Raw genomic sequence first — 12,324 nt, 5'->3', positions numbered from 1 at the left:
CTTAAACTAAAAAAAGAAAGAGAAGGAAAAAAAAAAAAAAAAAAAAAAAAAAAAAATATATATATATATATATATTTGCTTAAATTAGCTAGACTGCATTTCTATGACAAGGGACCAACAAGTCCTAAGTAATTTACTTAGCTTAACCAGAGTTGTAGTGAAGATTAAAAATGAACTCTGTACACATATAGTAGGTGCTTGATAAGTAATAAAATAATAATATTACTCTACACATGGACATTTAATAATACATACTCAGTGGATGAATTAGGCGAGGACCAAGGAAGGGACATCTGAACTCTTTGAACCCAATTTTCTACAACAGTTTCAGAAATAGGGCATGGTGCTTACTTAGTATTATATCATCCCTTGAGAATTTTTTTTTTTAATGTAAAGACAGTATAATATTTTGGTAATTTTGAAAAAGAGGAAAACGTTACACAGAAGCTCACGTCACCAAATTGAGGCAAGTATTTTCATTGCATACATACTTAACATACTTATAATCATGGTGCATGTTCCATTTTGTGTCTGGTATTTTTCACTTAATATATTATAAACATTTTAATATTTCTACATGGGCTTCATAATCTTGTTTATGATTGTATAAAAGCAATACAGTGTGTTATATCATTTATGCCATTCCCTTATGCAGATGTGCTTTCTGTTTTTTTCTATCACAAGTCATGCTGCAAATATGTTTTTGTAGATAAGGCTATTTAAAATTAGCTTTTAATGATTGTTTTAACTACAGAAGTAATATACAGTCATCTATGGAAATGTTGATGACATACATAATCAAGAGGAAAATATCTGTAATTTCCCCACCCAGAGATAACTCTTGTACATATTTTCCTATATATCCTTCCAGTTCTTTTTTATGCATATTTTTACAAATATTAGATGATTCTGTACATGTCCTTTTATAACCTGCTTTTCCCCATTGTTTATTGTAGACATCTTTTCATGTCACTAAATACTTTTTTACAACCCTCTGTATGGCTGTACCATACATGAACAAGGCCTCTATATTTGAACATTTATTTGTTCCCAGTATTTTACTATTTGAGATGAAATTGTGATGACATTTCCCAAGCCATCTGTTTGTACACATGTCTGCTGACAGTACTGCCTAAGGATAAATTCCTACAACTGGAATTATAGGGTCAAAAGGATCTGGATATCCTTTGAATACTTTCTGGGGGTGGAATTACGAGTCCAAGTTTATGAAATTCTTTAAGGTTCTTGCTGTGTTGCTGTTCTGCTCTTCTTTAAAAAAAAAAAAAAAGTAGTATTGCCTTAATTTTCAGGAGTAGAATTTTAGTGGGGGAGGAGAGGAGAGCGGTTTTTCACCTGTGCAGAATCACCTCCCAAAGTGGTAACAGATCCTATGCACCAGACTGTAGAGACCAGCTCATGGCCCCTCCCTCCCTCCCGCAGGCCACTCCAAGGGCAAAATCACCTACAGTCCCAGGTTATTTCCAGGTAATAGCAAAGGATCAAAAGACTTGGGTTCTAGGTATTGGCTCCACATTTTATTGGCTAAATAAATGATTTGGGCAAATCACTTGGACCTTCTGAGGCCTCAATTTCCCCATCTGTTAAGTGAGGCTAACTGTATCTATTCTGGAGATGTGCAGTTTATCTTGAAGGTGAAGAGGTGTAATAAATCAATTATAAATCTGTGTTCTAAGCCGTGTTTTCAGCCCCACGAGGAAACAACGGTGGTCAGTACTGGGCTCTGTTTCTGACAAGATGATAGAAATGGTGGCGGAGGGTGCCGACTCAAGGGATTTCCCCACCCAGCTGGTGGCTTCACTTAGAAGCCCACTGAAGCACTCAGTAGCAGGTGGGGTGGGGCAGGAGTGTGCCCCCATAAATTCCTCTCTCTGGTCCCCTACTGTCTGGGTCTGTTCTGGGGGGTCTAGAATGGTGGCCAGCACACTATTGTGGTGGGATTCCTTGGTTTTAATCCACAACCCCTTCTTCCCCCAAACCCAGGCGGCCCCTGTAGGTTCCCATGACGACAACAGGCCTGGGAAAAAACAGCTTAGGGAAAAAGAAGCTTTAACTGTAAGGAAAAACTGGCCTGAAGCCACAGGCATGGCAAGCTGGGACAGGGACTCTGCAGTGGGGCAGGGACCTGGGACAAAGACTACAGAGGTGTGAGCAGAAAGGAACAAATGCACTGAGTGCCAGCTCTGTGCTAGGTCATCTGCAGAGTCACGCCTGACATGTTTTGAGCACTTACTATAGCCAGGCACTGTGACGTGTGCTGTGTATGTATTGAGTGATTCATTTGATCCTAACAACCAAACTGTGAGGGAAGCACTGTTCTTATCCCCGTTTCGAAGAGGAGGAGACTGAGGTTCAGGGAGGTCAAAAACTGTCAGTTTGAGTTTAGTGCCTGAATTATTGACCTCAAGGAGCCATCACTGTCATCTCTGCAGTCTTTGGCAATTGATAAAGCACTGTTTCATTCTACCCTCCTAGAAATTTTTTTAAAATTAAATTTTGTTGAGATATAGTCACATACCATCCAATCACCCATGCTGTACAATCAGCTGTTTACAGTACCATTATATAGTTGTGCATTCATCACCACAATCAATTTTTGAACATTTTCAATACCGTGAAAAAAAGAATAAGAATAAAAATTAAAGTAAAAAAGAATACTCCAAACATTCCATCTCCCCCATCCCTCCCTATTGTTCATTTACTTTTTGTCTCCATCTTTCTACTCATCTGTCCAAACACTGGATAAAGGGAGAGGGAGCCACAAGGTTTTCACAATCACACGGTCATACAATGTAAGCTATATTGTTATACAGTCATCTTCAAGAATCAAGGCTACTGGGTTGCAATTCAACAGTTTCAGTTATTTCCTTCTAGTTATTCCAATACACTAAAAAGTAAAAAGGAATATTTATATGACGCATAGGAATAACCTCCAGAATGTCCTCTCAACTCCATTTGAAATCTCTCAACCACTGAAACTTTATTTTGTTTCATTTCTCTTCCCCTTTTTGGTCCAAAAGGCTTTCTCAATCCCTTGATGAGCCCAAATTCATTCCCAGGAGTCATGTTCCATGTTGCCAGGGAGATTTACACCCCTGGGAGTCAGGTCCCATGTAGGGGGGAGGGCAGTGAGTTTATCTGCAGAGTTGGCTTAGAGAGGCCACATCTGAGCCACAGAAGAGGTTCTCTGCCTCCCCAAATTTTTGCATGATAAAAATCATTCCTCCCTTATTACAGATGAGGAGCCCAAAGTCCAGAGAGGTTAAGTGGCATGCCCCAAATCACATAGCTAGTAAGCAGTCGAGCTGAGATTTGACCTCAGATGGATCTGAGCCTAAAGCCTGTGGTCCTTCCTCTAATGGATCTGGGCCTTCCTGGATACATGTGACCTTCAGCCTGTGAATAGCTCTGGGGCTGGGGGGGGCACGTCTGTCTGCCTTTCACACTGTGCCAGCCCTTTCCCTACACATGAACCCACGCGTGCACGTGCACACGCACACATGCAGGCCCACAGGTCCCGGCAGGCTGGGCCCGCCTACTCACCAAGGGCTCCACCGGCAGGTGAGCCTGCCCACACCTGCTTGCCTCATCCGGGAGGGGCTGCTACAAGGTACACCTTCCTACCCGACTCATTCTGCGTAACCAGGCTGGGGCTTCCCAAGGGAGGGAGAAATTTCCGGAGGTCTGTGAGGTCATTGGGACTTTTGGGGAATTTTTTTTAAATGGTTTGGGGGATCCCGAACTTCAGAGCCTGGAGCCTAGGCTGCTTGGCGTAGGGAAGTTTCTGTTGCCTCTCAAGGACACTTTTGTCTATTGTTCTCCCTGTCTTTTGTTTTTTTTTTAACTTCATATATTTAATTATATTTTCCCTGATTTGATTATTTTTTGGACAGTGGTCTGTGATTCTTGAAAGTCCCTCATTACCCGTGGTAAGTGCAGTTCCTCTATCTCCCTTTCTATCTCATTTCTGACAGATTATACCATAATTTTAACAGGGTGCTTACCTCGAATGTCTTGGAGTAAAACCACAACGTTTGCATAAGATCAGCGATCCCACGTAGGTTGACCCTCTGCCCTCCCCCTCAAAGCCAGAGTATACATGGGAAACTAAAGACATTTAGACCCACACCCCCCATCTCTGTAGATTTAAGGGAGGCCACAGAAGCCTCATTTCCACAAAGTTCCCTGTCAGTTGGTGGGCCAGATGCAAGACCCAAAGACCTGTCTTGCAGCTGGAAGCTTCTACACATTTTGTCTTTAGGAGCAGAAGTAAGGTCCTCCCCCCGAGCTACATCAGTTTCAGGGTCTGTCTCCCCTCTGAAGCACCCACATAACATCCTTGGGGAGGACTTGGAAATCATCCTAGAGCCTTTGATGCCCCAGCTATCTCCACCAGCCGGCAGAACCTTGCCATGCCTGGACAGAAACCTCCTTTCAGGTTCATGCCAAACTGCATGGGTTGGAGTAGAAGATGTAACACTCTGCAGCAGGCTCCCAGGTTCTCACTTCTGAAGCCTTTCTTTAGAGGAACTACACGTCCATCCGCAGGATAGTATGGACTCCAAAATGGAGGTGAGCAAGGACTAGAGAGGCTTCTGGCTTAGGGAGAAGGAGGGCAAGAAAATGAAGGAGCAGGGTCTTGGGAGAAAGCATGGCAGTAAGGAGGTGGAAAAGTCAGAGTGGTAGACCATAGCCCAAATATGTGATTCCGTGTTTGTTTGTTCCTCCCGGTGCGGGTGCTGAGAGGGCATCCCTGCTGTCTTGAGTAGGGAGCATCTGTGCATCCCCCATCCCCAGCCCGGCCCAGGCATGCTGGGCATTTAGTAAGTGCATGCTAGGGCTGGTGGTTATGTTGATGAGATGATGATGGCACAGCACTCAGTCTGCAAAGTCCAGACTTCTGTCTCTCCCACCCCCTGGGAATTTCATAAATAAATCCCTGGACCTGTTCCAAGAAGAATTTCAAGGCTTCTCTGCGTGTGTGTGTTTCCAGAAACACAACAATTTTACATGATGCCTGGTGTGCAAACTCCTAAGCAACTTGTGGAGAGGAAGGGGGGCAGGGCATGGCACAGAGAAGGTGGATGGATCGGGTCGGGCAGGGCCGGGAAACCAGCACGTCAAGAGCAGTGTTTAGGTTTGAGCTGAGGCGCTGCAGCTGGCGGCTGCTAACCTGGCTCCCCAGACGCCCAGTCTGCCCCGGGCTCAGATTGCTCAGCCTCCCCTCCCCCACCTTTTGGCTCTGGCAGTATTCTCCACCAGGTTTTTGCAAAGTGCTGGGGTCTTAAAATAGCATAAAGGCACACACACACACTCAGACTGGAGTGTCAATTCCTGAACCACAGAGTGGTGATCAAAAAGGAGGGAGAGCGGAGGCATCTTCCCGAGCAGAGACGTGTGAGGCCAGGCAGGAGACAGGGGTGGGCACTTGATGTGAGGAAGGTGATGGAGGAATGGTGAGGAGAAAACAGGAGGGTGCCTGGATGTGTGTGCGACAGTGTGACAGGGCTAACAGTCCGGAGTGTGCGTGTGTGTTTTGCATGTAGCTGGGATCACGAAACCAAAGACCATGTTGGTGTGACCACTATTTGGCAAAGAGAATCTGGATTTCTCTCCTGGACTGCAGACTCCTTGAGGGCAAGAACTAAGAACTTTACCTTAATCATTTTCCGGGTCTAGCACAGTGGCTGGCAAATACATGCTCAATTCACGTTCCAAGGATAAATAAATGATGGATGCATGCGTGCATACATTTGCAGAACACCTAGTTGCAGAAAGTCTAGTCCACCTTCAAATGGCAAAATCAGAAATGGGCACACCGAAGTTAAAAGATTCAATCAATCAACACCTATTTACCAAATACTGGGAGGGGAATGGAAGTGGTTTCTGTGCTCTGTCCTGGTGGGGTTTATAATCTGCCCAGGGAAGATGAGACTAACACACATGGAACAATTTGAAGGCAATACATTGCTATAAAAGGCAGTGATCTAAATGGTGTTCTTTGGGCTCTAAGTCCATGGAAGTTCTGACATGCAAAGAGAGATTGCTGGAAACCAGAGAAGGAAGGGAAGGCTTCCTGGAGGAAGCAGGCTCTGAGCTGGTTTTAAAGGACAGGTAGAATTCCTGGAGCTGGTCTCCTGGCCAGCACTCACAGGACAAAAGGATAAAGACCCATTCAAACCACTGGAACTGAAAAGAGGATTTTCTGGAAAGATAGATGAGAATTTCAGGGAACCCAGTATGGGAAAATACTGTGAGGAGAGTAAATGTTCAGTCTCTGTATACTATCTTTATGTGCGGGGGAAGTCTGGATGGACAGTAACTGCCAGTTTTGTCTCTGTCTTACACAAGTCACTTATCTATTCTAGGCCTCAGTTTCCCCATCTGTAAAATAAAGGAGTCAAACTAAATAATTTCTAAAATCCCATCCAAGTTTAGATTATAGACAATAGGGAGTCTGTATATTCTCAAGAAGACAGGCAATAACACGGAAGGGGCTTTTTTGGGAACACAGGTCGGGCAGCAGTGTGCTGCTGGAGGGCGAGTGACCAGGACGTAGGGAGGTTGCAGCACTAGCAGTGCCAGAGATGTGTGGTATGAGGTTCTGCACGTTGGGGTCACCAAGGACTTGGGGAAGAGGGGGCCAGCCCGATAGGCACAAGCTCAGAGGTCCACATACAAGGAGAATGACTGAGAGAGCAATCCTGCTTGCCCACTGGGCATGCCCAGATAGAAACAGAAGTATGAATCATCAAGGCTGAGGGACCACAGAGCCTGTTTATTGGAGTGAATGAGATCTGCGTGAGAGTTAAAGAAAAGAAATAACACTTGCCTCTAGACTCTGGAGTGGAAAGTGAGAAGTGAAAGTCTGGGGATGGTCCTCTTCAAGAACCCCACAGCTCAGCACCAACCCATGGGACCACTGAACACAAGCTGCACTCTGCTGACTCCATCAGGTCCCTGATGCTGACCACGCCGTTGGGCTTCTCAGGTCCAGAGTGTCCATCCAACCAGCTGCTCATCCTCAGCCACCAGGCACTTTTAACCTCCTTCTATCATCTAATCTGCCCTTCCTCTCAACTCTGGTCCATTTATTCTTCCTCCAGCTGCTATGCCCCCACCTCCCATATCTTCACTCTCTAAACAGCCCATCTTATGCTCCCACCCTGGGCTCCTTGGCATTTCCAGAAGAAACTGTACCACCAGAGAGGCTTGTTATGACCTCAAATTTATGTTCTGCAATCTTGGCTGGGCCCCAGCAGTCCTTTTCTGTTTTTCTATGTCCCTGAGTACTACTCTCATTCCTCATAGTGGATTTTACAAATTCTCACCACTGTTCTTAAGCACATGTACCATCACCTGCCACACTACCCTCAACCCTGTTGCACCAAAACAGGTCATGAGTGCAACTTGACCGAGAACATCAGGATGATCCTCTCAAGCCTCTCAACTTGTCTCTTTGTTCACTGAAACTCACCTCTTTCTGCTATGGTACTGTCCTCTTCCAGGCCAAGACTAATCTCTGTATCTTTGTCCTGTATTTCCCTCTACCTTGGGTTCTTGCTCCATCACTTACTGCTTTTTCTTCCTCTGTCTTTGAACTCTTGGCTCCTTTCTTACAGTCTGAGTCTAAGTTGTAGTCTCTCCCTTCTGACTAAACAAACAAAACAAAACAAACCCTCCCTTGACCTTGTGTATCATTCTGTCAATCTTCCTTTCTCTCTCTCCTTTTTCCCATCTGGAAATCTTTATTTTTAAACTGGATTATTTAGTCCATTTACATTTATTGTAACTACTAATATATTTGAATTTGTTTTCACCATCTTATTTTGTGATTTCTATTTTTCACACTTTGCTACTTTTTTCTTTCCTTTGTTGCCCTTTTTTTTTTTTTTTTTTTTTTTGATTGATAATTTTTCTTTAATCTATTTCCCTCCTTCTCTTAACCTGGAAGTTATACACTCTCTCCTCAATTGGTGAATACCTGTCAACTAGTAAAATATGCATGAATTCATTGATAACTTCTACATTTTTTATTTAGCCCTTATTTTGGAAAGATATTTCCTACAAGTACACTATTCTAGGTTGACTATGATTTCCTCTCAGCCCTATTTTCTTGTATATTTTTGGATTTTTGACTATGGAGATTGTATTTCTTTGAATTTTGTTTGTGAGAATTCTTTGTAGCCTGAGTTGGAGGTGGGTTCCTCCAGAAAGCATTTGCTCTTGTCTTCCACATAATACCAGGGGGCATTACCAGCCCAGGACCACTTGAATCTAAATTAATAGTGCATAGTTTTTCAGTCCATTCAGGTAGTGTGAATTTGGAGTGAAAATTAAATCATTAAGGCTGGCTTGTGGTTATGAATTCTCAAGGAAGACTTTTCCCTATTCTCACTCAGAGACAGGTTCAATTCAGGCAATTTTTCTTGCAGTCTCCTGGAGGAACAAATTAATTCTAGTTCATCCTTAAACCTGAGTGTATTTCCCTTTGCGAGTCACAGCTTTGTGCAAAGGGCCTTTTAATAGACTCTCCACCTTGGGCAGGCCTGGGCTTTTTCTTTTTTTCTCTGTATCCTTCTCACCTTTGAAAAACAAAGTTCAAGTTCACCTGATTCACAAATGCTATGGAGGCAAAAGCCAGCTTCAGTGTTCTGCTTTCCTCTCTTTGTTCCTTAGTTTTTGGCTTGTGAGTATTCTTTTCCTTGCTAGCTTGTTGAGCATTTTGAGTTGTTTTCAGCAGAAGGTTTGGTCAGGAAATCTGGTTCTCAGTGCTAAAGGAAATCCAAGTCTCCCTTTCCCATCACCACCAAGTTCTTTTAAAGAATGGGTACCATTCAGTCTTTCTAAACCTTCACTTCACATTCACTTGTCAGCCTCTTGAAGTTAGGCCTTTACCCCATCCTCCACTGAATCTATTCAGGTAAATGTCAGCAATGGTTGTCTCATTATCAAATCCAAGGGACTCTGTTCCTCATTTTACTTGATTCTTGCTCAACTTTAGATACTAATGACCCTTTGAAACCTTCTCCTGTGCTGGTTGCTGTGATTCTACTCCTTCCAGGCTCTCTTCCCATTTCTCTGACTGTTCATTCCCTGTCTCCTCTTTCTCTGCTGATGTCGGTGTGCTTCCAGGGTTCTCTCACTCCCCTGAGCTGTTTGAACAGCCATGATATGTTTCTGGCTTCTAAATGTACATCTTCATGGCTACAGTTACCTACAAGAGGCCTCTCAAAGTCGGAATGCACCTGGAGACTTATTCTCTTTCTTCCAAATGTACTATTCCCTTCTACTGAGTAAAGCCACCAGGCAGCCAGTGACCCAAGTCAGATTATTCTGGAATCATATGAGGCCTTCCATTTTCTATCAGTCCATCTTGTGATTTCTACCTCTTTAAAATCTCTTGAATCCATTTCTCTTTCCCACCTCCATTGCCTTGGGTCAGACCCTCCTCCTATCTTTTCAGGGCAACTGGAATTGCCTCCTCTTTGATTTTCTTACCATCCTCTGCACAAAGTTCTAGTTCACTTGGTTCAGCAAATTAGTCTTTCTAAAACATAAATATGACCACTTTACTCTCCTGCTTAGAAGCCTTCCAAATACTGGAGAAAGTCTGAACTCTTCCACTTCTGCCTATCTCTCCAACATTACCTTTTGGTCCCCTTTAACCTGCACCCTCTGTACGTGCTGTGCTGCTGGCAATTCCACTTAATGCCAGGCAATTTCATCTCAGTATCTTGCTCATGCTGCTTCTTTGGCCAGGGACAGTCTCCTGTCATCCCCTGCCCCACAGAACCCTATCTACATGGGGAACAGTCTTTGATCTTCCAAGAGTGAGCTGTAACATGGCCCCTTCATGAAACCTTTCCCAGTTCCTCAGCTTGTTCCTGTATAGTTGAATCATCCATGCCTTCCTCCTAAGAGCTTCTTCTGATCCCTTTACAAGCTTGTGCCATAGCATATATAATACTTTGTGGCTCTTTTTTTTTTCATATTTGTCTCTATCAGATTATAAGTTCCATGAGGGCAAGGACCATGACTTATCCATGTTTATATGTTATGCCTAGTATACTGTAGGTGCTCAACAAGTGCTTGTGGAATGGATGAAAGAAGGTGAGCTATTGCCTTCTTGAAATCATGACTTTGCTGCCCACGGAGGCAAAGTCAAGATTTAGGGAGGTAAAATATCTTTCCCAAAGTCAAAAGCTATCAAGTGAGCTAATGGGGATGGCATTTGGTCTGTGGATCCAGCATTCTGGTTCCCTGGGGTGAAGACTTTAGGTATCTGGTTGACCTTGCTGTCTAGGAGTAAAGCAACCATAGGTCCCTCTCTGGGTCCCTGGGTCTTGGCTGTTGGAGATGTGCTCTTCAGGTGTCAGTTTTCCCTTGCCAGCTATAGGGGTTGGTCACTTAGTTCCATCCCCAGCCCAGCCAGGAGCCCTCATGGTGGGTAGAACATAGTTTGGGAAATCAGTTAGATGAACTGGAGTGGGGGGCCATTTGCAGGGAGATGAAGGAGAGCAAAATAAAATAAGGTGTTTACTCATCCTCCTACACCGACCAACTTGTAGATAGTGCTTCTGCATGAGTTTGCATGTGCACGTGTGTATTATGTGTGTGTGCATGTGTGAGTGTTGTCTAGGGAGTGTGTCTGTAGTCTTTTTTTTTCTGGATGTGAGTTCTTCAGGTTGGTGACAAAGTTGAAGGTGAGGTTTACATTTAGGAAACTGCAGACACACCCCCACCCCCACCCCTTGTAAATCCTTCCCATCCCTAGATCTCAAATGATGAAAATGTGCTTAGAGAGGTTAAAAAAACTTGCCCAAGACTTCAAAGCAAATAAGTAAGAGAAGTAGAATGCAGATCTGGAACTCTCTGGCTCCAAAGACCCTGCCTTTTTCATGATCTCAAGCTCTTTCTCAAGCTAAAGAAAGTGAACTCTTTTCTAAAAGATCTTGGGTGACTCAGTTTACTTTTTGTATTTATAAGCATTTTTTTAAAGTTGAAAGTGACACTTGTTTATAAAATATTTAGAAAATGCTGAAGTGTTTGAAGAATAAGTAAAAAATCATTCATGGCAATAACTACTAATAATATTGGCAAGTTTCTTCCAGTCTTTTTTCCATGCAAATATATATAATCAGCAAAAATAGAATAATACTATGAACAGCTTTATATTTTGCATTTGCACTTACCTTTATCTCACTAAAACATTCTCCCATATCAATAACTAGTGTTTGCAAACATGATTTTTAATTACTAAATAATGTTCCATCACATGGATGAGCCATAATTTGTCTTCCATTATTGCCTGTTTAGTTTGTTTCCAGCTTTTTACAATGATAAATTTGCACCAGTTAACATTTTTCAAAAATACTTGTCCTCATCTTTATTGTATCTTTCACACAGAAAGGGGATAATACTGTGTCAATGGGCATGAATGTTGTAAGGTATTTGATACATCATGCCAAAGTGTTTACCAAAAGCGTTGTACCTACCAGCAGCATAAGAATGCCTCACACAGCAGCCTCACCAAGATCGAGTGTCAGCATTAAAAAACCTGGGTATGTTTTGAAAAGGAGAATGCCATGATTCGATTACACATTCCAGTGCATTGTAGGGGGCAGGACCCGGCAGGGAGACCAGTTAGGAGACCCTTAACGATGATCCGGGTGGGACGTGAAGGGGGCTTGAAGCTGGACAGTAGGAGTAGAAGCAACGGAAGCATTCACTGGACTAGTTGAATATTAGATGGGAGTGGGACATGGTACTGATAAGGTGATGCTGCGCCGCGTAGGATGCAGGAGAGGGAGGAGGCTGCTTGTCCAGCTCCGGCCTCCGCTCCTCCTTGGGTACCTACCTATTCCTGAGGTTGGCCGAGGCGCGGCCCCCTCCCACCCCTTTAACGGGGACACTCCCCTTTAAGGCGGGCGCCCGCGCGCAGCTCCTGCCCTGCCCTTCGGGGACGCGCGCGGCGGCCGCGGCGCCGGCTCCTCCGGGAGCGCACGTGCCGGCGCGGGGCGGAGGAGAGGGAGGCGGGAGCCGGGGAAGAGGGGTGGCGCCGGGGACGCGCGCGCGCTCTGGGCGCTGCTGGGCTGCGGCGGCGGCGGTGGTTACTATGGCGGAGTCGGCCGGAGCCTCCTCCTTTTTACCCCTTGTGGTCCTCCTGTTCGCGGGCAGCGGCGGGTCCGGGCCCCGGGGAATCCAGGGTGAGTCCCGGGGCGGAGGGCGGGGGCCGGGATGGAGAGGGCCCAGGGAGGGCGAGGCCAACAGCCGCGGCCCCTGGGCTACAGTGCGCCCCCTCCC

The 12,324-nt window shown here is 44.7% G+C and overlaps 1 protein-coding gene across 2 annotated transcripts in view; it reads left to right on the top strand.

The window, feature by feature from the left end:
- Positions 1-12,124: 12,124 nt before the first annotated feature.
- The window catches only part of ACVR1B (activin A receptor type 1B), a 39,744-nt gene continuing 39,544 nt past the window's right edge, over positions 12,125-12,324 (top strand). For both annotated transcript variants that reach the window (XM_037847285.1, XM_037847284.1), the window contains exon 1: positions 12,125-12,227. In XM_037847285.1, the coding sequence (XP_037703213.1) occupies positions 12,137-12,227 (91 nt within the window). In that variant the 5' untranslated portion in view covers positions 12,125-12,136. The remainder of the gene's footprint in view (positions 12,228-12,324) is intronic.

Source organism: Choloepus didactylus, chromosome 8, assembly GCF_015220235.1.
Source record: "Choloepus didactylus isolate mChoDid1 chromosome 8, mChoDid1.pri, whole genome shotgun sequence".
In the NCBI taxonomy this organism is placed as follows: Eukaryota; Metazoa; Chordata; class Mammalia; order Pilosa; family Megalonychidae; genus Choloepus; species Choloepus didactylus.
This window is presented reverse-complemented; position numbering and strand designations above follow the sequence as displayed.